Source organism: Hyposmocoma kahamanoa, unplaced genomic scaffold (assembly GCF_003589595.1).
Source record: "Hyposmocoma kahamanoa isolate Upper Pololo Valley unplaced genomic scaffold, ASM358959v1 76, whole genome shotgun sequence".
Lineage (NCBI taxonomy): Eukaryota > Metazoa > Arthropoda > Insecta > Lepidoptera > Cosmopterigidae > Hyposmocoma > Hyposmocoma kahamanoa.
Window position 1 is genome coordinate 4,162,375 of NW_020653900.1, and position 15,282 is coordinate 4,177,656.

Sequence of the window (15,282 nt, forward strand, 5' to 3'; positions counted from 1 at the left end):
TCAAGCAAAAGCGTCATGGATTTGAATCCCGGCTTGCACCTCTGACTTTTTTATGAGCGAAATTTAATTTGATATTCACCATGGGCTTTTCGGTGAAGAATAACTTCCTGAAGAAACCTGCACACATCTGCAAAGCAATTTTTGATGTGTGTGAAGTTCCCAATCCGCATTAGGAACTACATGGGAACTAAAATCCAAGCCCTCTCATTGTGAGAGGAGGTCTGTGCCCATTAGTGGGATTATGTGTTGGCTAACTATTATTATTATATTATTATTTTCTTTTCATACATTTTTTTGTGAGATATTAAATATGCAATTAACAACGCGAGTCAGAAACACAGTATTAACATTACACGAAGAAAAAAGTAGTATTTTTTTTAAACATTTTCAATTCCAAACAAACATTACTACGAAGTATCATAAAACGATTTGACGACTGAACTCCCAGTAAATAAATACGGGAACAGACACTTTTTAATGGCATTCCAAATGACAGAGCGGTTTTTATACTTTTCCAGAGGCCATTGCGGTTTTTATGGACAGCTTTAAAAGCTTCGCGAGATTGGGACAGGCTTTTAAAAAGTGTTTCAACGGTTAAACAGGTGGTTGTAATATTTAGTAAAAATGCGTTTACGGCGCATGTTATAAACATTGGGACCATTTTCAGAAATAATATACCAAAATCATATTAATAAAACAACGTGATATTAAATCAATAAATATTCATATCGTAACTCACTTTGAATGCCTAATTTATGAATGCCTAATATTTACATTTCAAGTTACTCTAAATAACAGCAAAAAACGAGTTACGCGTTTATTCTGTGAATAAAAATTGAAATTTTTTAGGTTTAAATTAACCTTTATTGCTCAAGAATTTAGGATTTTATCTACGTAGTAATGTACCTTTCTCAGTAGAAGAAGAGCTCCTAACGAAAGAGTTCGTCCAAGGAAGCACTGACACCTTACCTACATCTGCCGTCAAACAGTAATATGAGCATATGTTTCAGTTCAGAAGGGTAGTGAAATTACAGGCACGTGGAACTTGTCAACTTATGTCTCAGAGTGACAGGCGAAGGGTCAGTGTCCCCAAGATCTTTGCGATTTAGAGCCCCGAGGGGCGCTGCAACTGCTATGGAGAGGCGTGTCGCCTAACACCAAGCACACGATTTGTTCATCCCGTCACTTGATATTATAAAAAAAATACATCTACTCTCACGAGAGAAATAAACGTAGGCCATACAAATATTTCTCCCGAATCGAACCCGGGACCTCTGAATGGCAGTCCAGCATGGTAACAGTTCCGCCACGGAGGCAGTGGCAGTTGAATGTAGCCCGCCATAGCTAGCCACTGACAAGTCTCTACTCTAAACTTTTAGCAGAATACCAATAGTACAAAATCCTGTCATTCTAACGACACGTAACTGAGATGATTTAAAATTAGCGACTTGAGGCCCAAGTTCACGTGATTGACTGGCTTTTAAAAGAACACAGGTATTTGTAATTCTATGAAAAGCAACATTAATCTTTTTTTTCTGTTTCTTGAAACAAGTCGCTTAGAGAGTCACGGTTATAAATATTTTGAGTAGGCTGGCGCCATCATCACTGTATACTTGACGAGGCTGTCTGTCGTGTAGCCTTGAGTTACAACAAAAAAAAATAATACGCCGTATTATGACGCTGAATCTGAAAACAAAACCACCTGCATGTGTACTACGTATATTCTCAATTTTGCGACGAATAACGAGCTAATTTTATACTTGAGAGTCACGAACCCAAAATCCTGGTTTAAAGTTTAATAACAACAACAATTTATTAAAGATCTAACACACCCAGATGGGTAAAGTGAATTAATAAAATGCTTTTATTTCCTTCCCCTTAAATATTTTTCACTGATGGTAACGTTGCATGTACAGAACTCGTTTGGGAAGACACCAACGAATTACTCATTACTGCCGCGAAGCGACACTGTTATGTTCCGGATTCAAGGGAGAGAGAAAAGACGACCCGAAAACTTTGATATTGGAGTTTATCTTAGTCTAGTCCAGCCATTCGTTTAGGTGGTGGTAATTAATTACCTTCAATTAAATATTATTTCTAGCAACAGCTTTCATTGTGTGATAAGTCAAGTTGTGCAACTTGTTCGAACACAACAATAAACATGACCTACCATTTCTAAACACCGAGCGAACACTTCAATTCTATAATAAATAGCGCATGAGACAACGCGAGATCACCGCCAGATATTGCGAATGTGTGCATCCGTATACGACACGTGGCGGGTGTGAATAATTATAATTAACGCAAAAAAACTCTAGCGCTGCTGCGCTGGCCGTGCATCCCTACCCCGAGCCATTCCGCCCTCGTATCTAAGCGCGCTCGCGTGCTCACACGCAATACTTACCTCAGAGCTTTATTGTAACTGAATTATACTTGAACTTATAATACTCCTTAGGGCGCATTTATCTTCACGAATTTCATCGCAGTCACGCCGCGCGGTCGCCGGGCGGAGTCCTCGTTGATGCCGCTGTCATGTCAAAATACGCTCTATTTATTTAGCTTTTGCCGACCGCGCGGTTGTATTATTCAGAGGAATTTAAATGTTGTTGCCTAGTATATAGAATTCAGATTCGCCATTAATGCACATGACGGCGTGATAACTGGGCGATCACCGCGCGGCGGCCGCGCGATATCTTTCGCCTTGTGTAACTGGGCGCTTAGGCGTTTCATTTTGCTTGCTGAATCCGCAGTTAGAATTGCTGTAGTAACCAGCAGAAACTTACGATAACCACCGAGTACAGGCTCTTTGCCTTAGCTCCAAGCTCAACGGTTGGTACTTGCATTATCTATAAATAGGAACATGTAACCAAGCACATAACACAAAACCTGCCACTAGAGATAATCGATAATCTATATTCCATTCGTATTGATTAACCTAAGTACCTAATAGTAAAAATATTTATTTTTTAATCGTACACAGCGTGCTTCCGCCTTTATTACATCTCGATACCTCCAATGAACACTACGCCATCTTTATTTTTTGGTCATCTTCTGTTATTTTTGTAAACAGCCATATTTATTTGCCTTAGTAAGTATGGCTGCTTAATATAAATATAATCTTAATTGTGCTCCCTGAATTTTGTGAAAAAAAGAAACAAGAACAAAAAAAAACTAATTTTGTAAAAAAAAGAAACAAAAACAAAATAAAAACAGAGCAGGTCCAAAAATTAAGTTGGCTTAGTGTTCATTGAAGGTATCGATCTATTGGACCTTATTAGCCAGCTGTGGGATGCAATAATATTAGTTGATATAGGTAGGAAGTAAGGGTCCTGAACCACTGCCCCGCGGTGACAAGCCGAACTAGCGACAAACTCGGACAGGTATCAACTTGAAGTGTACACCGCCTTGATATGCTGTTGAAACCAGTTTATCGTGAGACAACCCGCACTTGGGTCCCACTTCACGCAGCGGACCGATATTAACTTTTGCACTACCCTTAACTAGCAAACCCAAACCAATTTAGAAGAGTTCGTTTACTAAACTCATCCGCAAATCTAAAATGTGGCTTAGGTCATTTTACGGTAATCTTATTTTGTGGTGCTGTACTTAAGTTTGAGCTACTTGTTGTCAATTAACATTAACAACGTGACTAAGTAACTTTGAATAATAGAACATTGATCGTTCCATTAGTCAATGACAAATCGAGGAATCGAGCAGATAGATTTATTGTAGTAGTAGGTGGCGCCACTTGTGACACCAACTATCTTTAGAAGAAGTTAGTTCATTACATTCCTCAATATTTCATTACGAGGACCGTACCTTTTCAGTAGAGCTCCTTGTGAAAGAGTTCGTCCAGGGAAGTAAGTACTGGCTACATTGCCTATTTCTGCCAGCAAGCAGTAATGTGTCCTAATGAAATTACAGGCACATGGGACTTGGCAACTTATGTCTCGGTAACGGGCGCAGTGGCAGTGCCCCTCAGATCTTAGCGATTTAAAGACCTGAGTGACACTGCAAGTGTTATGGACCACCAACTGCGCGACTTGTTCGTCCCATCACTAACTATAAAAAAAGTTATTTACGGTATCTGAATTTCTACCGTCCACTAACTAAAACTAAGTGACAAATGGCCAAATATCCGTTTTAAATAGCAAAAGACAGAGCACAAAATTATCTTTTAAAAACAGTTGAAATTAGTTAACGTGTTCGACTTATCGGAACTTACCGTAACTTTGACGCGACTTTGACATTAAACTGATATAGTTCTTATGTCAAATTTAGCAATCTTAAAATAGTTACTCGGGCGCAACTGAAATAATATTATTTTCGAATTTATTGTCTAAATATTGATACTTGATTGGTTGAAACACCTCTAAAGTCTTTTAAAACAGGAGAGTTTTATATACAAAATAATATTCATCGGTAAAATTAAAAATAAGGTATTCAAAATAATAACTTTCGTAACTATAGTTGTGGCTATCAGCGCAATAGTGGTGTAACCCATTTTATTTTATCTTTTTACACAATATTGCTTTAAATGATACTAAGGTACATAATTATTTTATATTTTATGCTATTTTCTTAATAATTTATAAAGAAATAATTAAATATTTTTTATACTTCAAAATATTGTAGAAAAAATAATTCAATATCTGTTAATATTTTTCTTTGAATTAATACGTTTAATTTAGTAAAAAAATTATATTGTTTTCATTGTTTACCTACATATATTATGACATCTCGTGGTCTGTTTGATATTGGCACAACAAATTAAAAATATTATAATTTTCAGATTTTATTTATTAATTCAAAAATCGCTTTATTAAAGAAAATGAGTTATATCTAGCCAGCGGAATTTGTCGATAACATTAAAATTTACCCGTCACTTGTTATATTTACACAATTCATTTTGCCTTAAGTGTCGCATAACCTTTCAACCGTCGGCATGACATAAATTCTAGTATAAAAGACATAACATAGCAAACGTATTTTAGAAGTGGCGCTTACAGTAGAGATAATTTTAAGACGTTTGAGTTACGCCTCTATAAATATACTAACACATATTTTATCTACTGGGACAACTGTGAGGTCGTATGTACTTTTCAGGGCCATTCTATATGTATTTTCAAAATGTTTATTTACTATTAGTAAAGATTTAAACAGAGCTTATTAATAATTGACAAGATGGAAAGTGTTGTAGTAAATTTTATTATTTGTTTAGATCTGACTACCAACATAATTTTACATCTCTAATATTTTGTACAAAGGGCTGAAGCAACATTTCGTAGATATTTCAGGGAAGCATGTTTCAAGTTTTACAACTGTTTTAAAATATTTACATTCTATTTTAAAATTCTATTTTAAAACTCAAATTGATTTTCTCGTTTTACGGCTTGGGATTACCTATCAGAAGTCAGAAAATACATTTTCCCGAAATAACGTTAGCTCGAATTTTCATAATGTCAAATGTATTTTTTTAGGAATATTACAAAACAAACGCTAATTTTGTCTTTGTGAAAAGCATCAAAATTACTCAAAAGCGTAACGGTTTTATTATAAATCGGTTTTCGGAATTACGGATATTTGAGTTTACGTTTAGTTGGAATATCGGTACATTTCTTATAGTACACGCTTATTTTCACATTTGTAGTAAGATTTGTATGTATGTATCGGCCCAACTCTTTATTATTTCTTTAAGTGAATTTGCACAAAATTCGACAATAATATATATAAAAATTAATTAATATTTACGATAAAGGCTACTCCATTACTCTTGTGTTCAAGTAATTTTCAATCGAAGCTAAATATGGTGCATTTTGTTAAATTTCCAGTAGAAGCTGAATGTGGTGTTGTTACAAGCAAAATTAGGCAGTACTGCAATGACGTTACAATTTAAATTAAATGTTTTAATTTTTTATGTTTTGTTACATGCCACGTTTGTATAGATTAACTTCGGACATTTTTTTTCGTAGTTTTTGTTTTAGACCCGACGTTCATTTGTTGGTAGGGCAATGGTAGAGCTATAGGTACATTAAGGCTGATTTATAAGTATAAGTTGATTATTGCACCAAATTTACGTGTACTATCTATAATAATGAAATAATTTTAAATTGAAATCATTTAAAAATTCAAAATTAATTTAAGCCATGGGAGAGGCGTAAGTCAAAAATTCAATATCCAAAACAATAATAATATGTACCAAACATCCACACCAATTGCCTGACAACAAACAAGGGAATTCCATATTTCCCAAATTGATCCTTCTGAGAATCTAACCCGGAACCTCCGCATCCAGCTCCCATAATTTAAACCATTATGCCACTGAGGTAATCTGTCATACCCATATTTATTTGTAAGAAAGTATTGTGATCAAAACCAAAAAGAAGGCTGTATGCTGAAATGCTTATTTGCGTATTTTTATCATTTTAAGCAAATAACTTTATTCTTACTTCGGATTCTTCGAGAAAGCATTAAACCGACTTTAAGCCTTCAATTCTCATACCTCGTCAATCAATCGTGCATATCATACTTTATTTTTTGCAATAACATTATTCTTAAACCACTTTAAACTCATTGTGACTCATCGAATCAAATGTATCACTAAATCAAAAACGTGGTTCCACTAATGTATGCTTTATTTCCTGATAAAGAGATGATTAGAGATAATAATAAATGTTAGACATGTTAAGTTCTTGGAATTAGTAAAAGGTAAATTGGACCTAAGCCTATATATATATTATAGAATATGATTTCCGATAAGATCCCCGTATTAATGAAACTTCATATTACACAGAGAGAGTCGATTCGAAGAGAAGATTCGATCGTCGATCTTTCCATTATTCAATGACAAATCCAGGAATCGAATCGATCAAATCAAATCGATTTGGTATAGTAGTAACTATCGATCGATCTTCAATCATTTTATTCTAGCATCGATCAACGGCATCGATCGACTACAAATTGGTTGGTGTGGTAATTGAATTCAATTCAATTGTTATTTATTTAGGCCCACACGCAAAATAGGCGCCTTGACGTCGAGTTGCGGACACCAGCCCGTTACACCAAGTTTCCAAGTTTTTATTTATTTAAGCATAAATCCAATTACATTACACATTAATTACATAATACAAAACACATTCATTACACGGTCTTAAAAATGTTAAAGCAATAAATAAAATTAAAAATTTAATTCAGGTTACTAATTAATAATGTCAAAATATTATAAAATTAAAATACAATTAATAAGATTAAAATTGGAAACATTAAAAACTTCGATTAAAAATATTATAATCGAGTTATTCGGACGAAGAAACGAACAAGTCGTGCGCCCATACCCTTCAAAACCAGAAGGTTAATATTTTTATATTAATGCTCACATTACTGCTTGACGGCAGAAATAGGTAATGTGGCAGTACTTCCCAGGACGAACTCTTTCACGAGGTGCTCTACTGCTACTAAATGTTATGTTATTTATTCACAAAGACAATTATCTTAAGTAAGCTCTTAATATCGATGTGGACTTGAAATGGATCTACTAATGCACGCTAGCCAGTCTTCCGTTTAAATTATATTTCTAGAATATTATTTTCGGTACAAAGCAATAACCGTTAATTTTAATTTAAACCATAATACACACTCGTAAGAATATTCACCGGCACTTCCCACACACGGTGATTATAAAAATATATTACTCAATAATAAATATTGCGTAATAACTACTATTTTTACTAACATTCTTTACTGAAGCTTGGGGAAGGAATTTAGCCTATCTACCAAAGCGAAGCGGTAAAGTAAGTAAGTTGAGTTTCATATTGAGTTAACTAAGCGGCGTGGCGTTGTTAAAATAATTAAAGTTTTACTAGATGTAAACTATTCTCCTTTCCACTCGGGTATTTAATCAAAATTCAACAAGCCGTACCATATAACAAATTAGCATCCTTGATGTAATAAGATTGTATGTAATCATATGTACGTCAAACGTGCTTTATAACTCTCCCATTTAAGGATAAAAAAGTCTGATGACTTTTTATCCTTAAAGATTCTACGAATAAAATTAGTCGATACTAATTTTATTCGTAGAATCTTTAAATTTTCCTCATGAAAAGTTGTTATTTTGCAGATGTGACCTTATTACGCAAAGGGTGCGACGATGATTATGTTCACCAATTACACACGCATCATTTATTTTACTTGGCACCTGTGCGCTGGGCTTACCTGCCCTTTCAGGCTCCATGTCATGTCAATCAAAACAAAAATCTTAACAACACTGTCAATGTTCTGTTTTAAGCTGTTGTCCTTTTAATAACATATCCGACCTCTTGTGACACTGTTAATCTATTTTGTGTGGACAGAAACTAATGTTAGACATGCTGAGGTTCGTACATCATAACGTCTAGCGTCTGCCATATCGACTTATTGTTAACTTCATGTGTTCTGTGTAACCTCTTGACAAATCACTCGTCAAGATTTTATGACACCAAATGACGGTACGAACAAGTCATGGGCCTGGTTATAAGCGAGACGCCTGTCTATAACAGTTGTAGTGCCACTCAGAGCTTTAAATCACAAAGATCTGAGACATAAGTTGACAAGTCCCATGTGCCTGTAATTTCACCAGCACCCTTACCCTTCAAAACCGGAATGCAAGCATTTAGGCTTAGTGGCAGAAATAGGCAAGGTGGCAGTAATGCCATGGACGAACTCTTTCACAAGAAGCTCTACTGCAACTGTACAATTTATTCTTCAATTTTTAATACCTTATGAAGTAAGTCATTATTACCATACTGGGTATACAAAATGTAATTTTATAAAAAAGTTCAGACTAGTATATTATTGTATGGGATATCGGTTTATTTCTCCAGATTACCGAAAATGTTACTAACAGAATGTATTGATCATCCAATGAAATTACATGATATCTGAAACGAATTATTTGGCCGTTCCTCAACCGGTATGCATGAAATATGAAACTAGGTTATAAAATACAATTCTACAGGTCATGACGAAGTCCAAATTTTGAATTTCGACCTGTGACCTGAGATAATTGAGGTTAAAAATCACCATGTTAAGTCTATGGAAAAAATTGCATGCGCAAATATGTAGGACACTAAAAAAATAACAACAGAAAAAAAGAAAGACTCGTATTGGTAGCAAATTGACATTCCACCATAGTTTCAATGTAAACTGTCATGAATTTACAAGACACCGTGTATAATAAATATTATCTTACGAAAACATGTGTACCTACGTATTCCATTCAATAATGTTTTAGTTTCATTCCTCTATTTATTTACAAACGAAAACTTTTATTTATACAAACTCTGATTCACCAGACGTGTATTTTCATTGCGTGTAAATTGAAAATAGTGTATTTTTTGTGAAATTCTTTTAAATCTAAATTGATTGACTTAATAAATATTCAATTTTATTTTAGAACCGTGCAGAATTTGTGTTCTTTGCGCAAAAAAAAACAGTTCATCAAGGAGTTTATGTTCCTACGATCGTTTCAAGAAGTTCATATTAATATGATTATGTTTATTTTCAAAAGTCACAATAAACAATGTTACATAAGTATATGTGTTTCCTCGCCTGATCCCTTTTCATCTCCACTACATACCTATGCCCACCCTCGTTTTAAATTTTCCTTTGTTAAAAGTTTCCTCGTTTTAGAGATAAAAGTCAATAACCTTGTCACTGGCTGAAATATTAACCGCGAAAAGCCAAAAAGAAAATTCAAATCATTCGATATCTTTTTAATTTGACTATCAGTCATCTGCAAATATATTTTCGTGTAAAACCGGCCAGTTTCAAGGCAATCAAAACACCGTGGAGTTTTTATGTCTTCGTTAACATTGACACTGAACTCAATTATGTATTTTAAACATTATACTGACAGCTATATATTTATCTTAGTTCAAAGTTTGCGATGACGACCTACATAAGAAAAATTAAGATAACCCACAACATAAAATTAAATATCATATTTTTTAGATGAATTTTGTGTTTATAAGTAGACATGTCTATGACATTAACGATCAATTATGTCCTAGGATGTTTTCACACGAGGTGCATAAAGACAGCATCACAACTGCTTTTTGCATGCAGGCTCACATCGTCGATGTTTTGTAGAAAGGGCGAAAAAATTTCAAGGGAGCATGTTTTAGTTCTTGACAACTGTTTTAAAACATTTACGTCCTGTTTTAAATTCAATTTCAAAAATTAAACTTAATTAAAACCAAAATTGAATTTTAAAACAGGTCGTAAATATTTTAAAACACACTAAAACCTAAAACATGCACCCCTGAAAATTGTAACAAAAAAGTAAAAGTACAAAAACCAACATGCTGTACTTCGTAATCAATAAGTAGTTCAGCAATAAAAATTAACAGCGTTAATAATTACCTAAAGTTCAGTCATAAAAATTAAGAGCGTTATTAATTACCTAAGAATTCATTGTATTTATTAGGGTTTCGTAGTTTTCTTTGTCAATCATACAAGAAACCTTTTAAATTGCATTGCCACACTTACGACTTATAGGCGATTGCATCGATGTAATCGCGCGTTTGTATCGATGCAGTCGCGCGCTTGCATCGCGTTTGCATCGCTACTAAAGTCGACGTGTATAACCGCTCAAACTAACTGTAAACTTTCAAAATGGCCACCGTGAAGGTATAACGATTTCCCGCGAAAAAATGTCAAACAAACTGCTGAAGAAAACTTACAATCTATCTGTACAATAATATCTGGCAGTATGGCCAATCACATGCCTTAGCCTGTTCTAAAAAATTTTACTACCACCAAACAAATTTGAAAGATATTTTCGATTTCCGATTTTCTTTCTTTAATTATATTACTATTCTCGATCGGTATTGTCTATAGGCGATACGGTTACAACTTTCCCCTAAATCGACCGTCTCTCTGTTCTCTTGTTCAATTAAAATTAAAAGCAAAAATATAAAGATCAAGATTACAATGGGCACTGAAAAGTGCTGTCGGGAGTACGCTGACCTTTATGTACACTCGGTGAATTTATAAATCACAATAACCGCGTACTAAAAATTAGAATCTTTATGTAGAATAAAGTCATAAATTTCGGTTTGTTTTTTCATTAAAGCAGGTAGATTGCCTTTAGTAAATATAAGTGTAGCACCAGCAGTATCATCATCTTCAACTCATTTGTAGGTCCCACTGATGGGCACGGATCTCCTCTCAAGCGAGGGTTTTAGGTCATAGACCGCCACGCTGCTGCTGGTACAATGGCGGTTGCGAACCTTCACGGTGTTTTACTTCACCGAAAAGCTTGTGGTAAATTTCAAATTTAATTTTCCACATAAATTTTTAAGACTCAGAAGCGAGCGCCCTGATTTGTATCCACGGCCTCTGCTTGAAAGGCGGTAGGTCAAATCATTATGCTACCACGGCATATTTTTAACCAGCAGTATAATAATGGAAATGTAAAATACAAATGAGTTTATTTTTTGCATTGTTTAAAAATGAAACGGCCTATTTACGAAGATCGTTAAACGACGTGTTTACGAAGTCAGTCTACTGTGCAGTCGGGAAAATGCGAGTTTCGTTTTGAAATATTGTTGCGCTTTATTACTTGTTTTACAAGTTTATAATTATTGCCATTATTTTGTTTGTTTGAATAAAACCAAGTGTACTCAGAGCATTTAATTTTCAATTCTGTAACATTTACACGTTTTTATTTTCATCATAAATCCTTATGCAGGGTTATTTGTAAAATGCTATTAACCTCGCAGTATTATATTACTAACATCATAAACAACAACTTTTGTTCCATAACTTTAATAATCCAACAGATTTTAAGTACTTTTTACGAAAATAAAAAATAAAGTAGATCCTCTAACCGGCTGTGTGCAGGCACTAGGGATTGACGTTACGATTCGATTTTAATGATTCATTTTAATGCGACTTTTAAGTAAATCGATTTAATATTAAGGCGAATCGAGTCGAGATCCAGATCCAGATCTTATCCATAATTTAAACAAAACATTCACTTTCTGATGAACCTCTATTTTATACTGGCCTGCAAGAAAAGCAGTTTGGCAATATCTACGTTTCTTTTTTATATATAATATTAAATGATGGGACGAGCAAGTCGTGCACCTGATGGTAAGCTACACGCCTGTCTATAACAGTTGCAGTGCCACACAGAGCTTTAAATCACAAAGATCTGAGGGGCACTGCCACTGCGCCCGTCACTCTGATACATAAGTTGACAAGTCCCATGTGCCTGTAATTTCACCATCACCCTTACCCTTCAAAACCGGAATACAGTAATGATGACATTACTGCTTGGCGGCAGAAATAAAATAAATGTCGCTACTTCTACGCCATCTGAACATTTTTTCTCACTGGATAGTATCACTATACATGACCGTAACCAAGTGAAGCCGAAAAGGCTGTCAAAGTTCTTTTTTTTTATCGAAATTAATTTTAAAACGATTTTAATGAGCTCAATTCAAGAGCATACGATCCGATCTGTGGATTGATTCAGAGGCATATCCAGCACATTCCAAAAAATCGACTCAAAGCAAAGAATCGTGCATCCCTAGCAGTAACGAGAAAAACGCCGGAGTTGGGGTTGGGGTTGGGGGTCGTTGTTTTGAACTTAATACATTCTAAAACGCACAAATTTATTGCACAAAAACTAAATGCTCATGAAATAAAACTATGTCTAAAAATTTTAGTTTTGGGTTCGTCTGTGCTAAACGTGTGTTTTAATGCTGAAGTGTGTTGATAAAACTGTAGATAAAAGACAGGCTTGATGTGGATGCAATGTGGATCGATCTGACCCTTACATTATAAAAAATACGATAAATTTACAACTAAATTTTCAAATTTGTTTGAATAAAGTGTTAGAGGTCTTATTATGTCCATTCAATAAAGATAACTAACTTACCGCGAGCATAAACGTTACTTAATTCCGGACGGTATTTAAGCCACATTGCATTTTCAGTAATTTAATATTGAAGTTTAAACAATGTTTCATTAATCAAATACTATTTTGCAATTTTAAAACCGGAATACCAAATGACATTTTGATAAGTTCTTGTTCTATATAGCCATATTTTTGTATTCTAGCCCCTTAAGAATAAAAATTACAAGTTAGTGAGCCACAATAAATTTATGTGTCCTGGAGTGTAATTCGTTTTAACCTCTACTTCATTCGGGGTTGGACCGCATTTCTCAGCGCTTATAGGCATTGCGTTCATACTAAACATGTCTTATATCACTATCTTTTACTACCACGATATTCAATCAATTATTTTGTGAAATTACTCTAATAGTTTGTTATAATTATTAATACAAAGATCTCACACAAAATAATTCATTCGATCATTCATCATACCGTAGCTGACGCTCTCCCAACTAAGCTACGGAACGAACCAGAAGTTCCTACAAATTTTACTATGTGCTTGTTGGAGATCTTCATTTTTAATTGTAAGTGAAAGGTCTATGAAAATTGTTCTTCATACAAGCAGGTAGATAGATACCTTTTCAGCTACCAATTGCTACATTTGCACTACCTTTGTTAGTAACTATTTCTTTTAATAATAATTCTGTCTTTTTATAGTTCTTATTTGACAAACTTAGGCATGTAACATACCGACGAGGTGATGAAACTCATCGATACATGGGACTCAACCCTAAAGGAATTCTGTTATAAACAGCACCTCACGAATGCCTTAGCTTCAATATTAAAGTCACCTTTAGGTAAGACTTTCCTTTGTGTCACGTAAAATACCGCGTGTTCTGGACAATATGATGGATACTCCCTCTTCTCATTGAACTGAAGTGACTAAGATGTATCACTTTTGTAGAGAAGCTTTATCACGTAAGTGTTGTGATGTTAGAGCCCTGTTTTTCTTTGTGCGGTATACGTAGGCGATAATTTAAAAAAAATCTGCTATATGTCATAAGGACTGAAACTTGTAAATTAATTACTTGTATTATTGCTTACATGATGCAAAATTGAATTAAAAAGAATATTTTTCATAGCAAAATATGATACCACTCAAAAATATTAACACATACACTGTATACCTGTAACGCCTGTAGAAATTGTTTTTAATTGTTTTTATTTTGCATTTTGTTGTGTATTTAACATTAAGCTTGTAGATTTGGTCTTAGATTTTGTAGGCTTTTTCTTCAAGTATTTTCGATTAGTTTCCTAAATTATTTTTATTTTATATCACGTAGGGAGTAGAACGGCTCCCTGTATCACTCTTAAAACACTGTTTAAAAAGTAATTCGTTTAAGCAAATCAGAATCTTTCATGATTATGTATTGTTCTACGAGATATAAACAGCCATCATAATATCAATGTGAATTCTAAAGAAAATGTAAAACCAATTCACATCACGGTAATTACAAAAGTTGATTGATTCTCTAATCATAGATTACATCTGTTTACTTACCTTCCAAAGCCATAAAAATCGCAGCACCCATAACACTGTACATCACTAAGCACAAAGTCAAGAACAAATGCGTGAACCATTTCTTCGACCACGATCTTAATTTATTATACAGCCAAAACGCCGATTTTTCTCCAATACTCAATCCACTTTTTGCTGTCGTCATAGTAAAGTCTTTAACTCCTTCAAATTGTTTAAACATAAAATCTGAAGCCTTGTTCTGATACATGTGCATGAAAGGGTTGAAGTACGGGTTTCCATGGGGATCAGACAAGCGAGACCCCGCAGTTCCTGGAGCTTTTCCGTGAAATCTCATAGGACCTGGACTCCAGTACATTGCAGTCTGAGGTACTTTTGGAGTTTTTGGGGTCGTAGCAATATTTGAATCTGGTATCTGCACAGTGATTTTTGGTCTGCTGAGCCTTTTTGGAGGAGGTGGCGGCGGTGGTCTATTAGGCGGGCTTTCTGGATCCTCCATTTCCTTCTTTTTAAATAATGCCGGTGCAAAAGAATGGTGGTGTCTTTTTCGAAATTATCGAAAAACAAACTCTTGTTGCTAAACTTCTTAATTATGATTAAAAATCTTGCGTAAAAAAATGTTTGAGCGCGTCTCTTGTGTATGCGGCGTCTAACCTCGTTGAAGAATGACAATGTTTTCCACGTTAAATATATACCTACGAATATATATTGGTATACGAGAAAGACGCGTCCGCGAGGTAGTAGTTCGACTGGACACTGATTTTATAAATAAACTCGAAGTTCCCGTTGTGTCATCGCTATCGGATGAAGCACGCAGAGATAATGGCAATTTAGTTTCAATTCCTATAAGCCGAACGAGCGT

General features: G+C 34.5%; 1 protein-coding gene across 1 annotated transcript in view; it reads right to left on the minus strand.

Annotated features, from left to right (window-relative positions):
• Window positions 1-14,919, minus strand: part of LOC113232596 — a 120,293-nt gene extending 105,374 nt beyond the window's left edge. Inside the window, exon 1 of the mRNA XM_026467365.1 lies at window positions 14,445-14,919. Coding sequence (XP_026323150.1) covers window positions 14,445-14,919 — 475 coding nt within the window. The remainder of the gene's footprint in view (window positions 1-14,444) is intronic.
• Between the last annotated feature and the right edge of the window lie 363 nt (window positions 14,920-15,282).